The sequence below is a fragment of the Phyllostomus discolor genome, chromosome 3, assembly GCF_004126475.2.
Source record: "Phyllostomus discolor isolate MPI-MPIP mPhyDis1 chromosome 3, mPhyDis1.pri.v3, whole genome shotgun sequence".
Classification (NCBI taxonomy): Eukaryota; Metazoa; Chordata; class Mammalia; order Chiroptera; family Phyllostomidae; genus Phyllostomus; species Phyllostomus discolor.
In genome coordinates this window covers 29,397,060-29,412,806 of record NC_040905.2, presented here as the reverse complement: position 1 = coordinate 29,412,806, position 15,747 = coordinate 29,397,060, and the positions used below count along the sequence as shown (strand labels likewise).

Genomic DNA, 15,747 nt, shown 5'->3' with positions numbered 1-15,747 from the left:
AAACAACCAATTTATCTACTGGTCATAGATGATGAAATCATTGCATCTATTAAGAAGGAACCACCTGTTTTCATTAGCAGTGTGAGAGCACCCTCATGTCTATACGTCTAGGCATCAATTCAGTTTATAAATTCATCATGTAATTTTGCCCCTGTCCTCTGGCCAGGCTGGTACTGGACCTGGACACAGAGATGACTGGGACAGAGGTGGCCTTGTTCCTATTGAAGCTCCCAGTCCACAGGAGGGAACAGGATCCTGTCATCTTTAAGGGCAGTATAAATGTGGCAGTCCAGAAAGGCCATCTTTGTCAGAAAGTGACTTCTGAATCTGACAAGAAAGTGCTAGAAACTGGCAGGGAGATGAGGGCTGGGGAGGCCAAGGGAGAGAGCATTCTCGGCTTCACGGAGCTGTGTCTGTCCAACCAGGTGCCAGAATGGTGCCTAGTTCAAGTTGAAAAGGTCCCAGGGTTGAGCCTTACACGCCTTGCACATTCCTTTCACCCCTCCTGACCCTCCCTGGACCACACCTGCAGAATCTGTGGATTCCTCCTCTTCTTTCCTGTTTGCCTGACTTATTCTAATAAGCATCTGATCTCAATGGCCCCTTCGGAAATGTAAGGAAAGCAGGAAGAATGAAACCAAGAGCTAAACAAGAGTGGGCTCAGATCTTAGGCCAGCATTTCCTATCATGTGAACCTCAGCTGGTTGCTCCCCAGGGCTGAGCCCTGGTCTTCTCATTCCCCAAAGAAGAATCGTGCCTTACTCTGTAGTTGCATTAGGAAAAGCAGGGAATACTTACACAGCGAGTCATACTGAACACCCCTCCAGGTGAGGTGGACATTGAGCAGATCAGGGCATAGAGTTCCGCATCATGCAGGTGGCACATATCTGGCAGGGGGGGCAGTGCCTGAGCTCAAGTGCTCATGGCTGACATAGACTCATCATTTACTGAGTAGCCCTACTGTGTGCCATGCCAGTGACCCTCATGCCACCAGTGCAACACTCTAGTGCTCCCAAGACGGGGGTAACAATTCCCTCCAAGTCCCCCCATTAGTGCTGCTAATTAAAAACACACATAGTGTCTACCATCACCTTCACCACCCAGGTGGGCTTGCTGGGGGAAGAGGAAGTGGGTTTGAACCCTGGCTCTGGCACTCGCCACTGAGTAGGCCATTTGGGAACTTTTCAGAGACAAAGTGGGAATCGCCCAGTTAAATGAGACCAGCTCTGCGCCTTGTTTGTTAGATAAAGGTGAAGATGGCTTATTTCTTCATTCAGGAAACATCTCCCTGAGCAGGCAGCCCACAGCCCTGCAGGGAAACAAATGGGAGCTCAGTCTCAGAGTTTCCCAAACTCTTACTGCCACAAAGGCTACAAGTTCTGTAACAGCCATGTCAGGGGACGTGGGTTCTTGCTCAGGGTCCTCTGACCCCCATGCATTGTTAGATTTGCGCTCTCGAGCTACTGACCTGACGCTGCTCAGGGCGGTAGAGCTACACACATCAACTCTGAAATTAGGGGCCTCAGACCAATGGGACAGCCCTTCAGATGAACACCCCATTCTGCACAGTTGTGGCCTGCAAGCCCTCTGTATTTAGTCAGACAACACAGAACTCCCCTTGGCTGTAACTTTTTATACTTTACTGTCACTTTATTCTTAGGTAGGGGAGGCTGCTCAAGCAGCCACTGTATTACTTGGGGACTAAAAAGTTATAGGGAGGCCCAGAGGGTGCCTGCTGTCAGGACAGCCCATGCTACAGACTCAAAGATTCTGCACCCCCCTGGGTAGGTTTTGTTTTCTAGCTGCAAGGGATGCAGGTGATTCTGTTAGGTGAAGATTGAAGGTTCTGAACAAGAACAGAATCACAAAGCCTGGCCTGAAGGTTCTCAGAGCTCCCACTGGGAGTCTCAGTAAGGGAAGGTTTGGGGTTTTGTTTGTTTCTTTCCCCAAAAACTCATAACAAGGTTGTTATAAAGAGATTCATTTGAATGCATACACCAGCTCCATCCTTTCAACGTCCCAACAGGCTCAGTGCTTAACTTCTCCTGTTGCAACCAGACCTTCCTGTCCTGGATTGGTTCTGGGCAGAATACTGCACCCCCTGACCTGGTCCTGTGTCCTCCTAACCTCAGAATCCCAGGCCAGGCAGGCTAACAGTGTCTGGACTTCTGCAGCTAAATGGTAATGGTGTCTGTGTTATTGAACAGTGTAGATACATGGTCAAGGTTGCTGGCATCCCTCCAGTGTCAGGGCCTAATGGGTACATCCTGTGCCAGTTCTCTCACTCTCCCTCAAGCTCCCTGGGGGAAGTTCTCATTATTGTTCAAGCAGGATTATTTCCACCAAATTCCAGACCCAAACCAGGGATGGCAGAGCATGGCCAATGCTGGGGACCAAGAGAGGTCCCTACACCCAAGAGCAGGGCTTCTGCAGGTGAAGGATGCCCGAGGCACCAGCTGAATGTGCCCTTCCCGGGCTGCAGGCCAGCTTTCCTCTACCTGCTGTGCCCGTTTGGTGGCTGGCAGCAAAGCTCTTGCCCCCAGCCTGGTACTTCTAGCTGTGGAACCTCAGGGTTCATTCTCTTAGAGGCTGTGATTAATTTTTAAAGCAGTAGTTTATGCAAAGCTCTTAGAGCAGGGTCTGGCTGTAATGCAGTAAACACTCAGTTTTCATCATCTTTTAAGCAAATAGGCCAGACTTAACGCAAAACTTCAGAATCACTGCCCTCCCCCCTCCACCCCACCCCACCGCCCTGCCCTGGAATTTATCAATAGCTTTCAAGGACGTCTTCTTCCCCCAGCCCTTCTGGGCCTGAGTAGAGTGGAGAAGGAAGCCCAATATCATCACTTGGTCCCCTTATCCTGCGCCGTCTCTGTGGGGTGGGCTGAGCACTCACCACCTCTTCGTGCAGAGACCCCGGGATTTTAGAACGTGGACAGGAGCATGGCTTTCACTCCTGTGGGAGAGGACTGCGGCCCCGTGGCTTTCTGCAGCTCTCCTTGGGAACATGCGACCTAGACCAGGACCCACACGTTACCAAAGAGCTTCCTGGAGTGTCACTTTGATTCTCCTACCTATCACGTGGATGTACAGAAGGAATGATCTTCCCTCCTGAAATAAGGAGTAAAGAATGATTTAATCTCAATAACAATTCTGAAAAGCTTTTTATTTCGGAGAGAAACTGTGCACTATGCCTGTGCTCCAGCATGTGGGCAGAGAGCTGCCGCTTGCTTCCAAGCCTCCAGGTTTGCAGGACGTGGGGGACAGCCTGTGTCTTACCTAAAATTTGTGCAGGCTTGTTCACCAGCTGTGTCCTGGCCAGATGCAGGCCTGCAGACCCCTCAGGCTCAGGCACAGAGTGGTGTGCACCCAGACGGAGCCTGCTGGTTTACAAAGCCTGCTCTTCAGACTGCTGTGTTGTCACAAATAATGTTTCTGAGAGGCCCTTGAACAGATGTCAAAGCTAGCTTTCATCACTGGTTGAAAGGAGCTCATTTTGTCACCCAGTGGACCTTTTGCCAAGTCCCCGGGTAGAAAGGACTGTGTGTGATTTTGAGCCAGGCAGCCTCATTCTAGAAGAGCTGACACTTGATCAGAAGAAGACACGGATGCTACCGAGGACATGGGGGAATGCAGCTTGCACACAGAACAGTACCTCCCTTCTCGGCACTGTGCCCCCTCCCAACCACCACGGGGCAGACACTCACCCACGTCCCTGATAGAGGCAGGCTGGAATCTCACCAGGTTGTTTTTGTGCTTCCTAATCACTTGACTCCCAAGGGTAAATGAGTCATTAGCTGACAACTGGGACAGCAGGTGCTAACCGGCAGCACATGGGTCTACAGCCCGTCAGTAGGAGAGCATGGTCTGGGAGTTAGGAGACCTGCGTGGAAGTTCTGAACATTTTCTAGGACATTCCAAGCTCCCTGCTGCTTAGGTGAGAAGCTCCCAGCCTCTCCACATCTGGGCACAAACAGCACTAATTACGCTTCTTGTTTGTGTTCACTTTATTTGCTCTCTCTCCAACTGGACCCTAAGCTCCTTTAGGGCAGAGCATATGCTGTCCATCTCTGTGCCCCTAACACCTGGTATGAAGCTGCAGCAGGCCCTTGGGACGGTGTGTGTGTGTGTGTGTGTGTGTGTGTGTACGCACACACGTGCATGATCGTGTGTGTACTTTGTCTGTGGCACAACAGACAGTAGCTCCCCTATTCCAAGGGGAGTGCGGAACAGTGTGCAGAATTTACACATGTGAGAGTTACATGACTCTTGACCCTTCATAGGAATCAACTGGGAGCAAAGAGGTTGGAGGAGGGATTTGAGGCAGATGCACGGACAAGTCCGTGCACTTGAAGAACAGTGGGGCATCCCCCCTTCACTTGTAGCCTCGTGAACGACCGGAATTTCTCAGCTTGGGATGTGTAACCCTACCACTTGAGTCTTGAGTTGTCCTGGGGAAGCCACTCCACAGGAGGACACAGATGACAGGCAGGTTCCTGACAGGTGGGAAGTGCAGAGGGCAGGGGCTGCTTAAAGTGTGGGAACAGGAGAGCGGGGCGCTGCAGGTGGGGATGTACTGGGACCATCAGGGCTTTAAAGAGCAGAGGGTGCTGCGTGTTGCCAGGGACCATGCAAGAGAAATTCAGCTGGTGCAGGGTCATTTAGATGCTGTTGGAAAAAGCTGCCTGGAAGGGTAAAGGCACCCCAACAGAGAAGTTCAGAACAACAGCCAGAGAGCCCAGGGCAGAGAAAGTAGGAACAGGCAGGAGAGAATGTGTCGCCCACATCAAGGAAACCTTGGGAAGGATATTCGGTGATTGGACAGGTGATCGGAAGTCTTCAAATAACCCATGAAAATGTCCACCAGGCTCTCATACCCAGGGAGCATGATGCAGTTTATGGAAAACTTCCCTCCAACAGACGTTTCCCTCACATTCCCCTCCCCTGGATGGCATGGGAAGCCTGGCTAGTGAGTTGGAGGGTCAAAGTAGAAGCATGAGAAGCAGAGAGAGAGGATAGGAGCCACCATGTCCTTTTCCCCAACCTGCAGATGCCCCACGGCAACAGGCTTACCCCGGGCAAAGGACAGCTGCACACTCAACCAGGTTCTGAGTTTTGATGACTCACTAGGCTGGGCGCTTTAATTATTGACAAGAGGATTCATGTTACCCAACTTTTCATCCAGGGTTCAGGAAGAATTAATCCCACTCAATAAATTGAAAGGGGAAGTAGGCACAGAGACATATTTGGCTTTGTGTTTATTTTTCTATCACTTGAGCAGAATGATTGCAGGTGAGTAAATGTTAAAATGACATCTAAGCTCAATTCAAAAGCTCAGTGACACTTTTTGGCAGCTGTGTGATGGACAGGGGTGATCCATTCTAGACCCTGAAATCCAAAATTTCCTTAAAGACTACCAATCTGCCTAATCCCACCCCCAGATCCTCTGGAAATACAAGACAAGTTCAGGCTATTGACCGACCAGCTTGTGATGCTCTCTGGCCCCTGGCCCAACTCCCCAGAGACCAGACGGAACCTCTCATGAATTTAGGGTATGGTTCTTAGCTCTGTGAGTCTCACTGACTCCAGAGATTTTGTGAATCTTTCCATTTGTGAATTTCCCCTGGTTCCCAAGTACAGTACTAGGAAAATCCAGAATTAGGAACCAGGGGCCAATAATTCCTGCTCACCCTTGGTGTTTCCCTGAATATTTCAAGTGACTGATCTGTCAAAGGGAGTGGGTGAGCGTTTGCAGCCCCACCCCTGGCAGCACTCACAGTCTGCAGAGTTCCGGACCAGGACTGCAGAGACTAGCGCAGCCAGCTGGGAGGCTTGGTGGCTCACCCAACAACCCTGACCTTCCAGTTCCTCACTTAGCCCGTGGTTCATAATCAAAGCTGCACAGCTGGATAATCTGTGGAGCTTTTGAAAAGATGCACATGCTCAGACCCCACCCCAGGGAATGGACGAGGTTCAGTGGGTTAGTGCGAAGGCCCAGCCTTCTGCCTTTCTAGATGGACTGGTTTTCCTTAAGAGCAGGAAAGTCCGTGGAATTTATGCTATTTTTATAAAACTGGTGTTTTTAACTAGAACAGGCTCCTAGAAGGTTATCTGTCCCCTGTTACCGACACTCCTTGGCTTAGTCAGCATTGCTGGAACCTAAAGCTTGGTAATCACATAAGCATGGGTTGTCTTTCCAGGATACGAACGTTCACAAAAGCAATTGGCAGAGCGAGAAAGTGCAGGTCTGCCCAGTGAGCCAGGTCAGCCACGGTGAGAGCAGAGAAGAAAAGGGACACGTTGGTTCTGTCGTTCATGTATTTTGAGTAGTAGACGGCATTACGAGTTGGTTGTCCTGAGAACAGCAAGATGACATGAATCTAGTTTTTCAAGGAAGTAGTTGTGACCTTGTATGGGTCACCACTGCCCTGATGTGTTTGTTGTGAGACCTCAGTGGGGGAAGAAAGGGTCTTCTGAGAGGCCACGTTGGAGTTACTATAATGTTGAAGTTCTCACTCTCCGCCAAGGGATTCATCTGGGTGCCCCAGAGGACACAGCTGGCTGACAGCATTCATGCAGAGTGGATTTCCTCGCCCTGCCAGGCACCCAAGAAGCACCAGCTGCTGGCATTCTTTCCTCATTCAGAGGGTGGTCATCTTGCTTTCAGAACTGGCCTCATGTTGCCTGGGGGTGGGGGAGCATTGCCCATTGTGCATTGCACCACCCATGGCACCTGGCCATCTTGTCTTTGTTGGGCCATCTGAGTGCCCTGATGAGTCAGCACCAGGGAGAAGGCAAATCCTCACTTCTAGGATTAGCCCCATGCCCACATAAAAACCATTCCTTTCTGAAACTTTGACTGAGTTTTAACTGTATGTTGGGAAAATTATGAAAAACCTTGAAATTATGTTTATGAGACATTGTATTGTATTAGTGTCCAAGAACAAAGAACTATGAGCCTCTTTCTATTTAAAAACAAACAGCCATCTACATTAAAAATTGTTGGTGTCTAATGCAATATGATGCATAGCCTGAGTTGCTTCCCTGGTTCCTTCTATGTAACTAAGAAGTAACTTGCTGAGTTTCATCTGCTCCTTTCAGGAGACACTGAAAAGGGAAGTGCATAGAGATCTCAATCCAAAGAATGAAGCTGTGACGAGTCAGTCATTGTAGGACAGTGTAATGGTTTGAGAGATCATTTTGTTTCCCTTCAGTTGCTTAAAGAATGCTTTTTTCCTAAGTCAGAAGTCTGTGGTCTCTTGTAAGAGAGACCTAAGGTGGAGATACCAGAGAGTTTAACTGAAAGGGCATCTCATAATAGCTGGGAGTGGCAGCAGGTTGAGGGTTCTGAGCCTGCATCTGGCTTATTAAAAGCCTTCACCGGCGATCAATGGCCAGTGTCTGGAATGGGCCTGGCATTGGGGTGGGACAGATGGTCTGAGGCACTGGCTGGCTTCCTTACCAACCCTAGTGGAAAGAAACACCGGCGTTAGGAGCGTGGTGCTGAGCTCTTCCTTTTCTCCTGGGCAGGAGTTATACCACCAGTCCTATGACTGTGTCTGCGTCATGTTTGCCTCCATTCCGGATTTCAAGGAATTCTACACAGAGTCAGACGTCAACAAGGAGGGCTTGGAGTGCCTGCGGCTCCTGAACGAGATCATCGCCGACTTTGATGACGTAGGTGCTTGAGGGTAACCCTCGAAGGGCAAGGCCAACCCCAGGCCCACACTGGGCATTCCCATGGCCAGGGCACTTAAAGTTGCTCATCTTGCTCTGTCTTAAGATTTGCCCTTTGGTGTGATATTTTGTGGTTGGAGTTAAAGCCTTTGACTCTATTTAGGTTCCTGAAAATTTTGCAGAGACAAATGTATTTTACTTGTGAGATGGTATGATTGCTAGGAACCACGACCAAAATCTGTTCGATAAATTTCCTACCCAGTGTGCTCATTAATTTTCTTGAAAGGCTGGAGCTCCAAGGAAAATACTTGCCCATCCATTTTTATATAAAAAATGCAATGAATCTATTTGTCATAGTAGATTACTGGCCTGCCTGTCTGTATGTATTCCAAGGTCTCGGTCAGATGTCAGGCTGACCTGTGCATGGATGACATGCTTTGTTGTTGGAAGACCAGTATTGAAAGACCTGGGATAATATATTTTAGAAGGGACAAAATATGTATTTTGAATTTAAAATGGATGTCATTTTTCAATGTCTTGCCTATGTAAAGAATAATATGTTTTGTTTTCTGATAAGGACAAACACACTTCTGGTTTTAAGAATGTTGCTGCCACACTATTCTTGTAAATCTGAAGCAAAATATAGAAAAATTGACATTCGTGAACACCAGTTTATCATGATTCATGGAACTTTGAAATATAGCAATGAAATTATGTAATATGACGGTTTCAGGCCAACTTCTAAAGGTCTTGTGGAACCTATACATTTCTCTGTTACCATCATCATCACCATGAGGTTGACTCAAGACTCATGGGAAAGTAATGGCAATAGAGCTTTCCACTGTTATACTGGGTTCGTAGTGAAAAACGGTGGCACATTTCCTCCAGCTGCCCCTCAGTGAAATAGATGTTCCCGGTACCAGTGGGTGAATTGGCAGTGTGCCCTTCCAGAGTGGGCTGGCTCTTGGACTTGTGGTGTGGGGGGTTGCTCCCCTCTCTTAAATTCTCTGATATGTAATCTTAAAGGAAACTCCTCTGAAACAGGAGTACCAAGGCAGGCTCAGGAAGGTGCCCCGGCCTTTGATTGACCCCTTTGCCCTCCAGGGCAGATACAGCCTTCTAGAGTTTCCTTCACTTGCCCCCTTACTTGAAACCACTCTCATGTGCATTTTAATGTATCCAGGGTCCTTCACCTTCACTAGCACATTTTGAAAGGTAATTCATGGTAATTGGAAGTGAATCATTATACTGCATTTCCTTCCAGGCATATGTTCTTTGTGGAATTCATAAAGTGCTCTTTCCCAGAAAAGCCCAAGGTCGGAGGATAAATAAGCAGTGGGTGAAAAATCTCATGTTACCATGACTGTGAACTAGAATTTGAGAACATCTCTAGAAAGTGCTTGACCTTGGGTCAGCACTCAACTGAGTAACTGAGTAATTTGCAACTTTTTTCATCTTGTGGCACACATAAACTAATTACTAAAATTCTGTGGCACAGTATAAAACATATTTTTTGCTGACCTGACCAAAAATAGGTATAATTTTGATTCATTCACACCAGACAGCCAGCTCTGTATTGGGTGTTGTCATTTTTTTATTTGACAAGGGAATCTAAGGGAAAAGAGGTCAGTGCCCCTGACTAAATAGTCAGGCACTGCACATTGTAAAAATCCTTGTGGCACACCAGGTGAAAGTTGCCGGAATAACTAAATGATTGTCATTGCCTCGCAGCTGCTGTCCAAGCCAAAATTCAGTGGGGTTGAGAAGATCAAGACCATCGGCAGCACGTACATGGCCGCGACGGGCCTGAGCGCCGTGCCCAGCCAGGAGCATGCCCAGGTACGGGCCTGCGGGCCGCACAAGGGCACACGTGCACCTCAGCTCCCCCCACAAGTCGTCCATGGGACCAAACAGTCGTGCAATGTCCACAGACTGTTTTGTGTGCACACCTAAATCTCGGTGGTTAAGGGCTTCCAAGAGAACATGAGAATTTCAGAGCCTTCACCGAACTTTCTCTGGTGGACAGAGAAAGAAAAATCCAACCAATCCACTGGCTGCTTGGGACCAGATAAATACGCAAAACATTCACTTTTAGAGCTGTTTGTGTAGAGGTGGCTCACTACAGGATGATTCCTGATCCTTTGGCTAAAAACATGCTATCAAAAACCAAGCTGACCAAATAGAAATTTGGTCGAAAAGACAATTTGAACTAAATTGAGTGTCTTCAATCACCTAGGATTTTTGAGGGGGCTTTCCATTATGTTGTGTTTTGCTTCTGTGTGTGTGCAGATACCTTTATGTAACTTGTGGGTCCATAAAGAAGACCCCTTCTCCCCACAGGGCAGTGGGCTCCCTGAGGGGCCCCAGCGCAGGGTTGCTGTGGGACAGAGGCGGGGGGGGTCAGCACAGAGGACCAGACCTTGCCAGAGCACAGCTTGCTGAAGGCAGGGGGAGGCCCCCGGAAGGGCTGAGCCCCTTATGCTCAGCTTCCTCTCCCACCCCCACATACCACGGATGGAGTGAGGGAGGGACAGCCATGTGCTAAAGCAGGGCTCCCTCCCCCAGGAACATCGGGACAGGGTCCTCTTTTTATTTCTCTTGTTCATGGGTACAGAACACGATGTCCAAGTGAAGATTAACACTAGCATTTTTCCAGGTGAATGAGGTGATATGTATTCTGTTTTATCTCCTCCTCACGTGTTTGCTTTCAGATTCTGTTTTAAAACTTTTTATTGTTTATGCTATTACAGTTGTCCAAGTTTTTCCCCCTTTGTGCCCCTCCCCCAGCTCCCCTTTCCCACACTCAGTGCCCACACCCTGGTTCATGTCGGTGGTTGGTGCATATATGTTCTTTTTCTAATCCCTTCACCTTCTCTCAGTCAGTCCCAACCTCCTTCCTCCCCTCTTACAGCTGTCGGTCTGTTCCTTGTTTTTGTGCCTCTAATTCTGTTTTGCTCTTCAGTTTATTTTGCTCATTAGATCCCTCTTATAACTGAGATCTTATGGTATTTGTCATTGCCTGGCTCATTTCACTTAGCATAATAATCTCCAGTTTTGCGCATACAGTTGCAAAGGTAAGAACTCCTTCCCTTTTTTACTGCCACATAATATTCCATTGTGTAAACATACCACAGCTTTTTTATCCCCTCATCTACTGGTGGGCACTTAAGCTGTTTCCAAATCTTGGCTATTGTAAATAACGCTGCTATGAACATAGAGATGCATTTATTTTTTTGAGTTGGTGTTTCAGGTTTTTTTGGATATGTCCCCAAAAGTGGAATCACTGAGTCAAAAGGCAGATCCATTTTTAGTTTTTTGAGTAAATTCCATGTTGTTTTCCACAGTGGCCGCACCAGTCTGCAATCCCACCAACAGTGCACTCGGTTCCCATTTTCTCCACATCCTCATTAGCACTTGCTGTTGGTTGATTTATTAATGATAGCCATTTTGGAAGGTGTGAAGTGGTATCTCATTGTGGTTTTAACTTGCATCTCTCTGATGGATAGTGATGCTGAGCATCCTTTCACATGTCTCTGGGCCCTCTGTATGTCCTCCTTGGAGAAATGTCTGTTGAGGTCCATTGTCCATTTTTTAATTGGATTGTTTGCCTTCCTGGTGTTGAGTCATATGAATTCTTCATATATTTTGGAGGTTAAAGCCTTGTCCGATGGATCATTGGCAAATATGCCAGAGTATTATTTTCAATAGGTATGCATTACTTGAGTAATAAGGAAAAGTAAAAGAAACAAGCAATAAAATAAACCCAATCGAGGTGCTGCACGGCAGGGTTCATGGTGAGAGCTCTTTTCCTCTGTCCTCACATGGCAGGGAGAGAGAGAGAGATCTTAGGGGGAGAGTGTTAGGGCCTCAAGACATGATTTGGGATGGCCGAGTCAGTCCATATCCTTGTCTGTCTTCATTTAAAATTTCAGTACTTTTTAGTTCATTCTGGACTTTTGTGCATTCATTTTGATTTTTAAAAACATTGCATCAGGAATTATTTCTCATGGTTGATGAGCTTCTTGGTGCCCCCTTAAGTTTTATGCCCAAAGCAGGCGCCTCACTCTCCTCACCCTAATTCCAGGCCTCATTCAGAGGTCTCTCCAGCTGATACCCCGTGGTGGGCCAGGTAGGGCCCTCGACCTGACCACCCTCACTCCACACCCTAGCTCTCTGAAAGCCACTTACCGCCCCTTGGCAGGGCCTGCAAGCAGAGATCCTCAAAGGTGCCACCATGTGAAGACCCATTCAGCCTTCAGCACGAGGGCCTGGCCCATCCTTCACTGCCCTCCCCGAGCTAATGTGTCCTGTCTTCCTGGCACTCTCTGCCTCCGAGCACTCACTCTCCAGGTCCTGTCTGTGGCCTCTGAGGGAGCTGGCCATTGCCTTTGCCCAGATGTCCTCTTCTCAGCTTCTGGGGTTTTCACTTGGCTGACCCCTGCCTGTGGTCCCACTCTTTGGGACATGGTCCCTGTTCTTTCTCAGACACCTCCTTTCCATCAGGGATCTCACCTGAGACTCAGCCTTTCCCCTTTGCATATTTGACCCCTGCCAAAACCATCCTCTGCCATCCTGACCCTGGAGCCAGGCTTGGCTATCACACTCGCTTTCCATGCACATGCAGCTTTCCCCCACCACCCTCATTTTCTTCTTCTCCTCCCCACTCCCAAAACAGGGCCAGCCATCTGGCTCCAGCCCCCAACCATCTGCCCATCCCACCCTCTCTCTCCCTACACCAGCCCTCAGACATGCACGGTGCTTCTGTGCCCACCCACGCCGAGTTCGCTCAGTGCCCTTTCCAAGTGGGGTGCACCCACCATCGCCATCAGAATCACCTGGGTCAGTTGTTCTGCGTGGTTTCCGGGAAATCCCCAAACCTGTTGTGACTCGGAGGGTGGGGCTAGGTACCCCCTTTTCCACTAGGTTCCCCTGGTGACTCTGCTATGCAGGGAACACATCCTGCTTTCAGATCTCACCCATCAGCGGTGCCATGGCTCCAAATTCCCAGAAGCCTTTCCTACACCCTAACCTGAGGAGCTTGGTGTCTAGATCTTATTTCCTCCTCCCAGGTGCTGCATTGATCATTTTCAGCTTTCGTATAGATGTGTGTGCTTTTCATTCACCATCCAGATTGCAGCAGGTGCCATGTTTTACACGAAGTTCCCCAAAATCCCCAGCAGGGGGCCTTGGGCATAGGGATTACACCTGTTCGTTTCCTGAATGATTGAGTGAATGCCTGCCCAGGTCCTACTACAAGAACAATATTTCACTTCCTTCACTCTGCTTTACGGACCTATTACTACCAATTCAAACTTCTCTCCTTGTTTTTACCCCTGACATTTTTGAACACTTACTAAATGCTTCCTGAAGCTTTACTTTTAATAAGTCTAGGAGACCCTTTTCCCCCCATCCATTTCACAGGTGGAGAAACTGAGGCACAACAAGGCAGTCACTTACTTACCCGAGGTCACATAGAGAACAAGCAGTGACAAAGAGGGCCTGCAGACCTGGGCACTCCGGTGTGGGCTCAGCTCTGAGAGTCTGGAGCTCAGGCCGCGTCAGCTCCTCCTGTTCTTCACCAGCCCCGCCCCGCCACCTTCGCATCTGCACCCACAAGTTTGTGTCTACACCACTCACTCACTGCCGCCTCCTCACCTTCGCAAAGCTGTCCTTTCACAGCTGCCCCGCACCTTCTGCCCTCGTCAGCCCTTGCCCTCTTAGCTACCCTTGAGCTGATGATTCCTGGCTTCTTTCCAGTGGTCATAACTGTTCACCTTCATGGCAGAGTGGAAAGAGGCTAACTTTCAAGTGAGACTGCTCGTTACTTACTATAACACCTAAGCTTTCTGAACTTCACTGTTCTTATATATAAAATGAGGGTCACATCCGCTTCATAAGGCTGTTAGGAAGACTACATTAATATGCAAAATGCTCAATAAACTCCATGGACAGAGTGGTAATAAAAATGCTAATGGCAGTAATAATACAGTTGTGATTTGTACACTATTTCTCGTGTTGATACCACTGTCCCTCCGATAGACCAGGGATAAGTGGTTTTGGACATAAGTGAAACGTGATATGTTATCATGTCCATGCATGGAGTTTTACTCAGTATGAGCTATTTTCATTTTGAGCACTGAATTAGAATCTTGGTAAGGTCATCCTAGAAAAAATTTGAAGTTCAGTGAAAGTCTTCTAAAAGTAAGAAATAACACGCTTGACAAATATTAACAGGGAATTAGTTATTTTTATAAGAAATTAAAGTCGCTTTTGCATTTTGTAACACACCTACTTGTTTCTCTAGTTATAAAAATATTCAACTTAATTTTTTATAAATGAAAAACCTTCTGTTTATTGTTTAGCCAAATATTTCATTGGGCAAAAGACATTTAATTTGCAAAATACATTGGGTTTCTCAAGGATTAATGTGTTTACCTTAAATCCCCAAACAGGCAGAGTTATCTGGATAAAAGCCTTTTGACATTCCCCTTTTATTGGTGACGCCTCTGCGTTTTTCCTTGTGGTGGTAGCACACACGTCCACGGGGAGAATCAAGGCACAGGAGCCTCTCAGCGCCCGGTCGGAGCTCGGCTTCTATGCCTGCCTTTGTTTTGCTTCGCTTGTGTTTTTTGAATGAAACCATGTGTTTTAATTTTAAGCTTAAAGACAATATAACCAAATGTTGGGTGCCTGATGTGTAACAACTGATTGCTGTTTTTCTTTGTCAAGAAGTAAATGTTACATTGAGAATGGGCTCGCATTCTAGGCCCGCTCTCATGCTGCCGTGAACGTACACCTGGTCAACAGATGTTCTGGGATGTGCTCCGCGGTGGGGGAAATGGGGACCCTGTGTCTCCTTCATCTCTTGGCTCTACTGTCAGGACTTCACTCTCCTCCAAGCCCCACACGTGCAGCCCCTGTTTGATCCGTGCCATGGCCTTTAGACTTCAGGCCATGACAGCACACTTGTTCTTACAAGTATGTTTTTCTTGACTTGAAGACTATGTTTTAGAAAATGGACACATCATTTTAGAACAGTCATCTTCAGCTTCTGAAAATTGATAGATTTTTAGCCTGATCTTCATTCCTGATGACAGTGGTCATCAACTAGGGCATAGAAAGAGCTGCTCCACAGACTTGACATGTTCTCCTCATTTTACCACACTCTTCACCTCTCCCTGTTGCCTCCTTCCTGCTATCGCACTCTGGAACTTCACCTACTGGCCACTCTGGAACCTCATCTCCTTTGCTGGCCCTGTTGTAGAGGAAGTCCATCCTCCATGCCCTAATCAAATGTGTGGATTACCTCTGTTCTTAGGAATTATGTAAATGGTTGTGAGCTTTCCCAAACAAATTTCACTAAGAACTTAAGTAAACCAAAACAAAGTACTGTACAGAGGTGAAAACTTTCTTTCAAACCCATGCTTTGATTATATTACTGCTATATAATAAGCCAAACCTCTAGCTTTTATTCAGAATTTCAAATAGAGCGATGACCATTGCCAGTGACACTTTGGAAGAAAATAACTTGTGGTGCCAGCAAGATAAAGGAGGGAAGAAGCAAAAGGTAGCAGCAGAGAGTTTTTATTCTTGTCCAGGTATGAGCCTTGCTGCCTGTTAAATTTTTAAAGCATTTTTATTACTGCAGTCTTTTTAAATTATTTAGTTATTTATTTTATTTTAAAAACTTTTATTTTTAAATTACTTATAGATGCACTTATTAGTTTATTTTATTTATTAACTGTATCCAAACACATTTGACAGCCGGCCAGGGCTCCAAGTGAGGGTGGTTACAAAGCACTACCTCCCACCCCACCTGGTTCTTGCTGCGTTCTCCCCATAAGACAACACCATGCCTGGTGTGCCAGCTTTTTTCCATTATTCTGTTCCCTCCATCTCCCGGCTCTGATCCCAGGCTCCGTGTGACCCACCCATGGCACTCCTATAATCCCTTACCCCGTGTATCAACAAAACTGAACTATTGCAAAGTAATAAGCAATAAACATTTTCCATTCACATTCACTGGCTCAGCTTAACAGCTCCGTCTCTACCCACATTAGAAGCTGCCTG

The 15,747-nt window shown here is 47.3% G+C and overlaps 1 protein-coding gene across 1 annotated transcript in view; it reads left to right on the top strand.

The window, feature by feature from the left end:
• ADCY2 (adenylate cyclase 2) overlaps positions 1 to 15,747 on the top strand; it is a 356,581-nt gene that overhangs the window by 324,710 nt on the left and 16,124 nt on the right. Inside the window, exons 21-22 of the mRNA XM_028526056.2 lie at positions 7,531 to 7,677; positions 9,409 to 9,516. Coding sequence (XP_028381857.1) covers positions 7,531 to 7,677; positions 9,409 to 9,516 — 255 coding nt within the window. The remainder of the gene's footprint in view (positions 1 to 7,530; positions 7,678 to 9,408; positions 9,517 to 15,747) is intronic.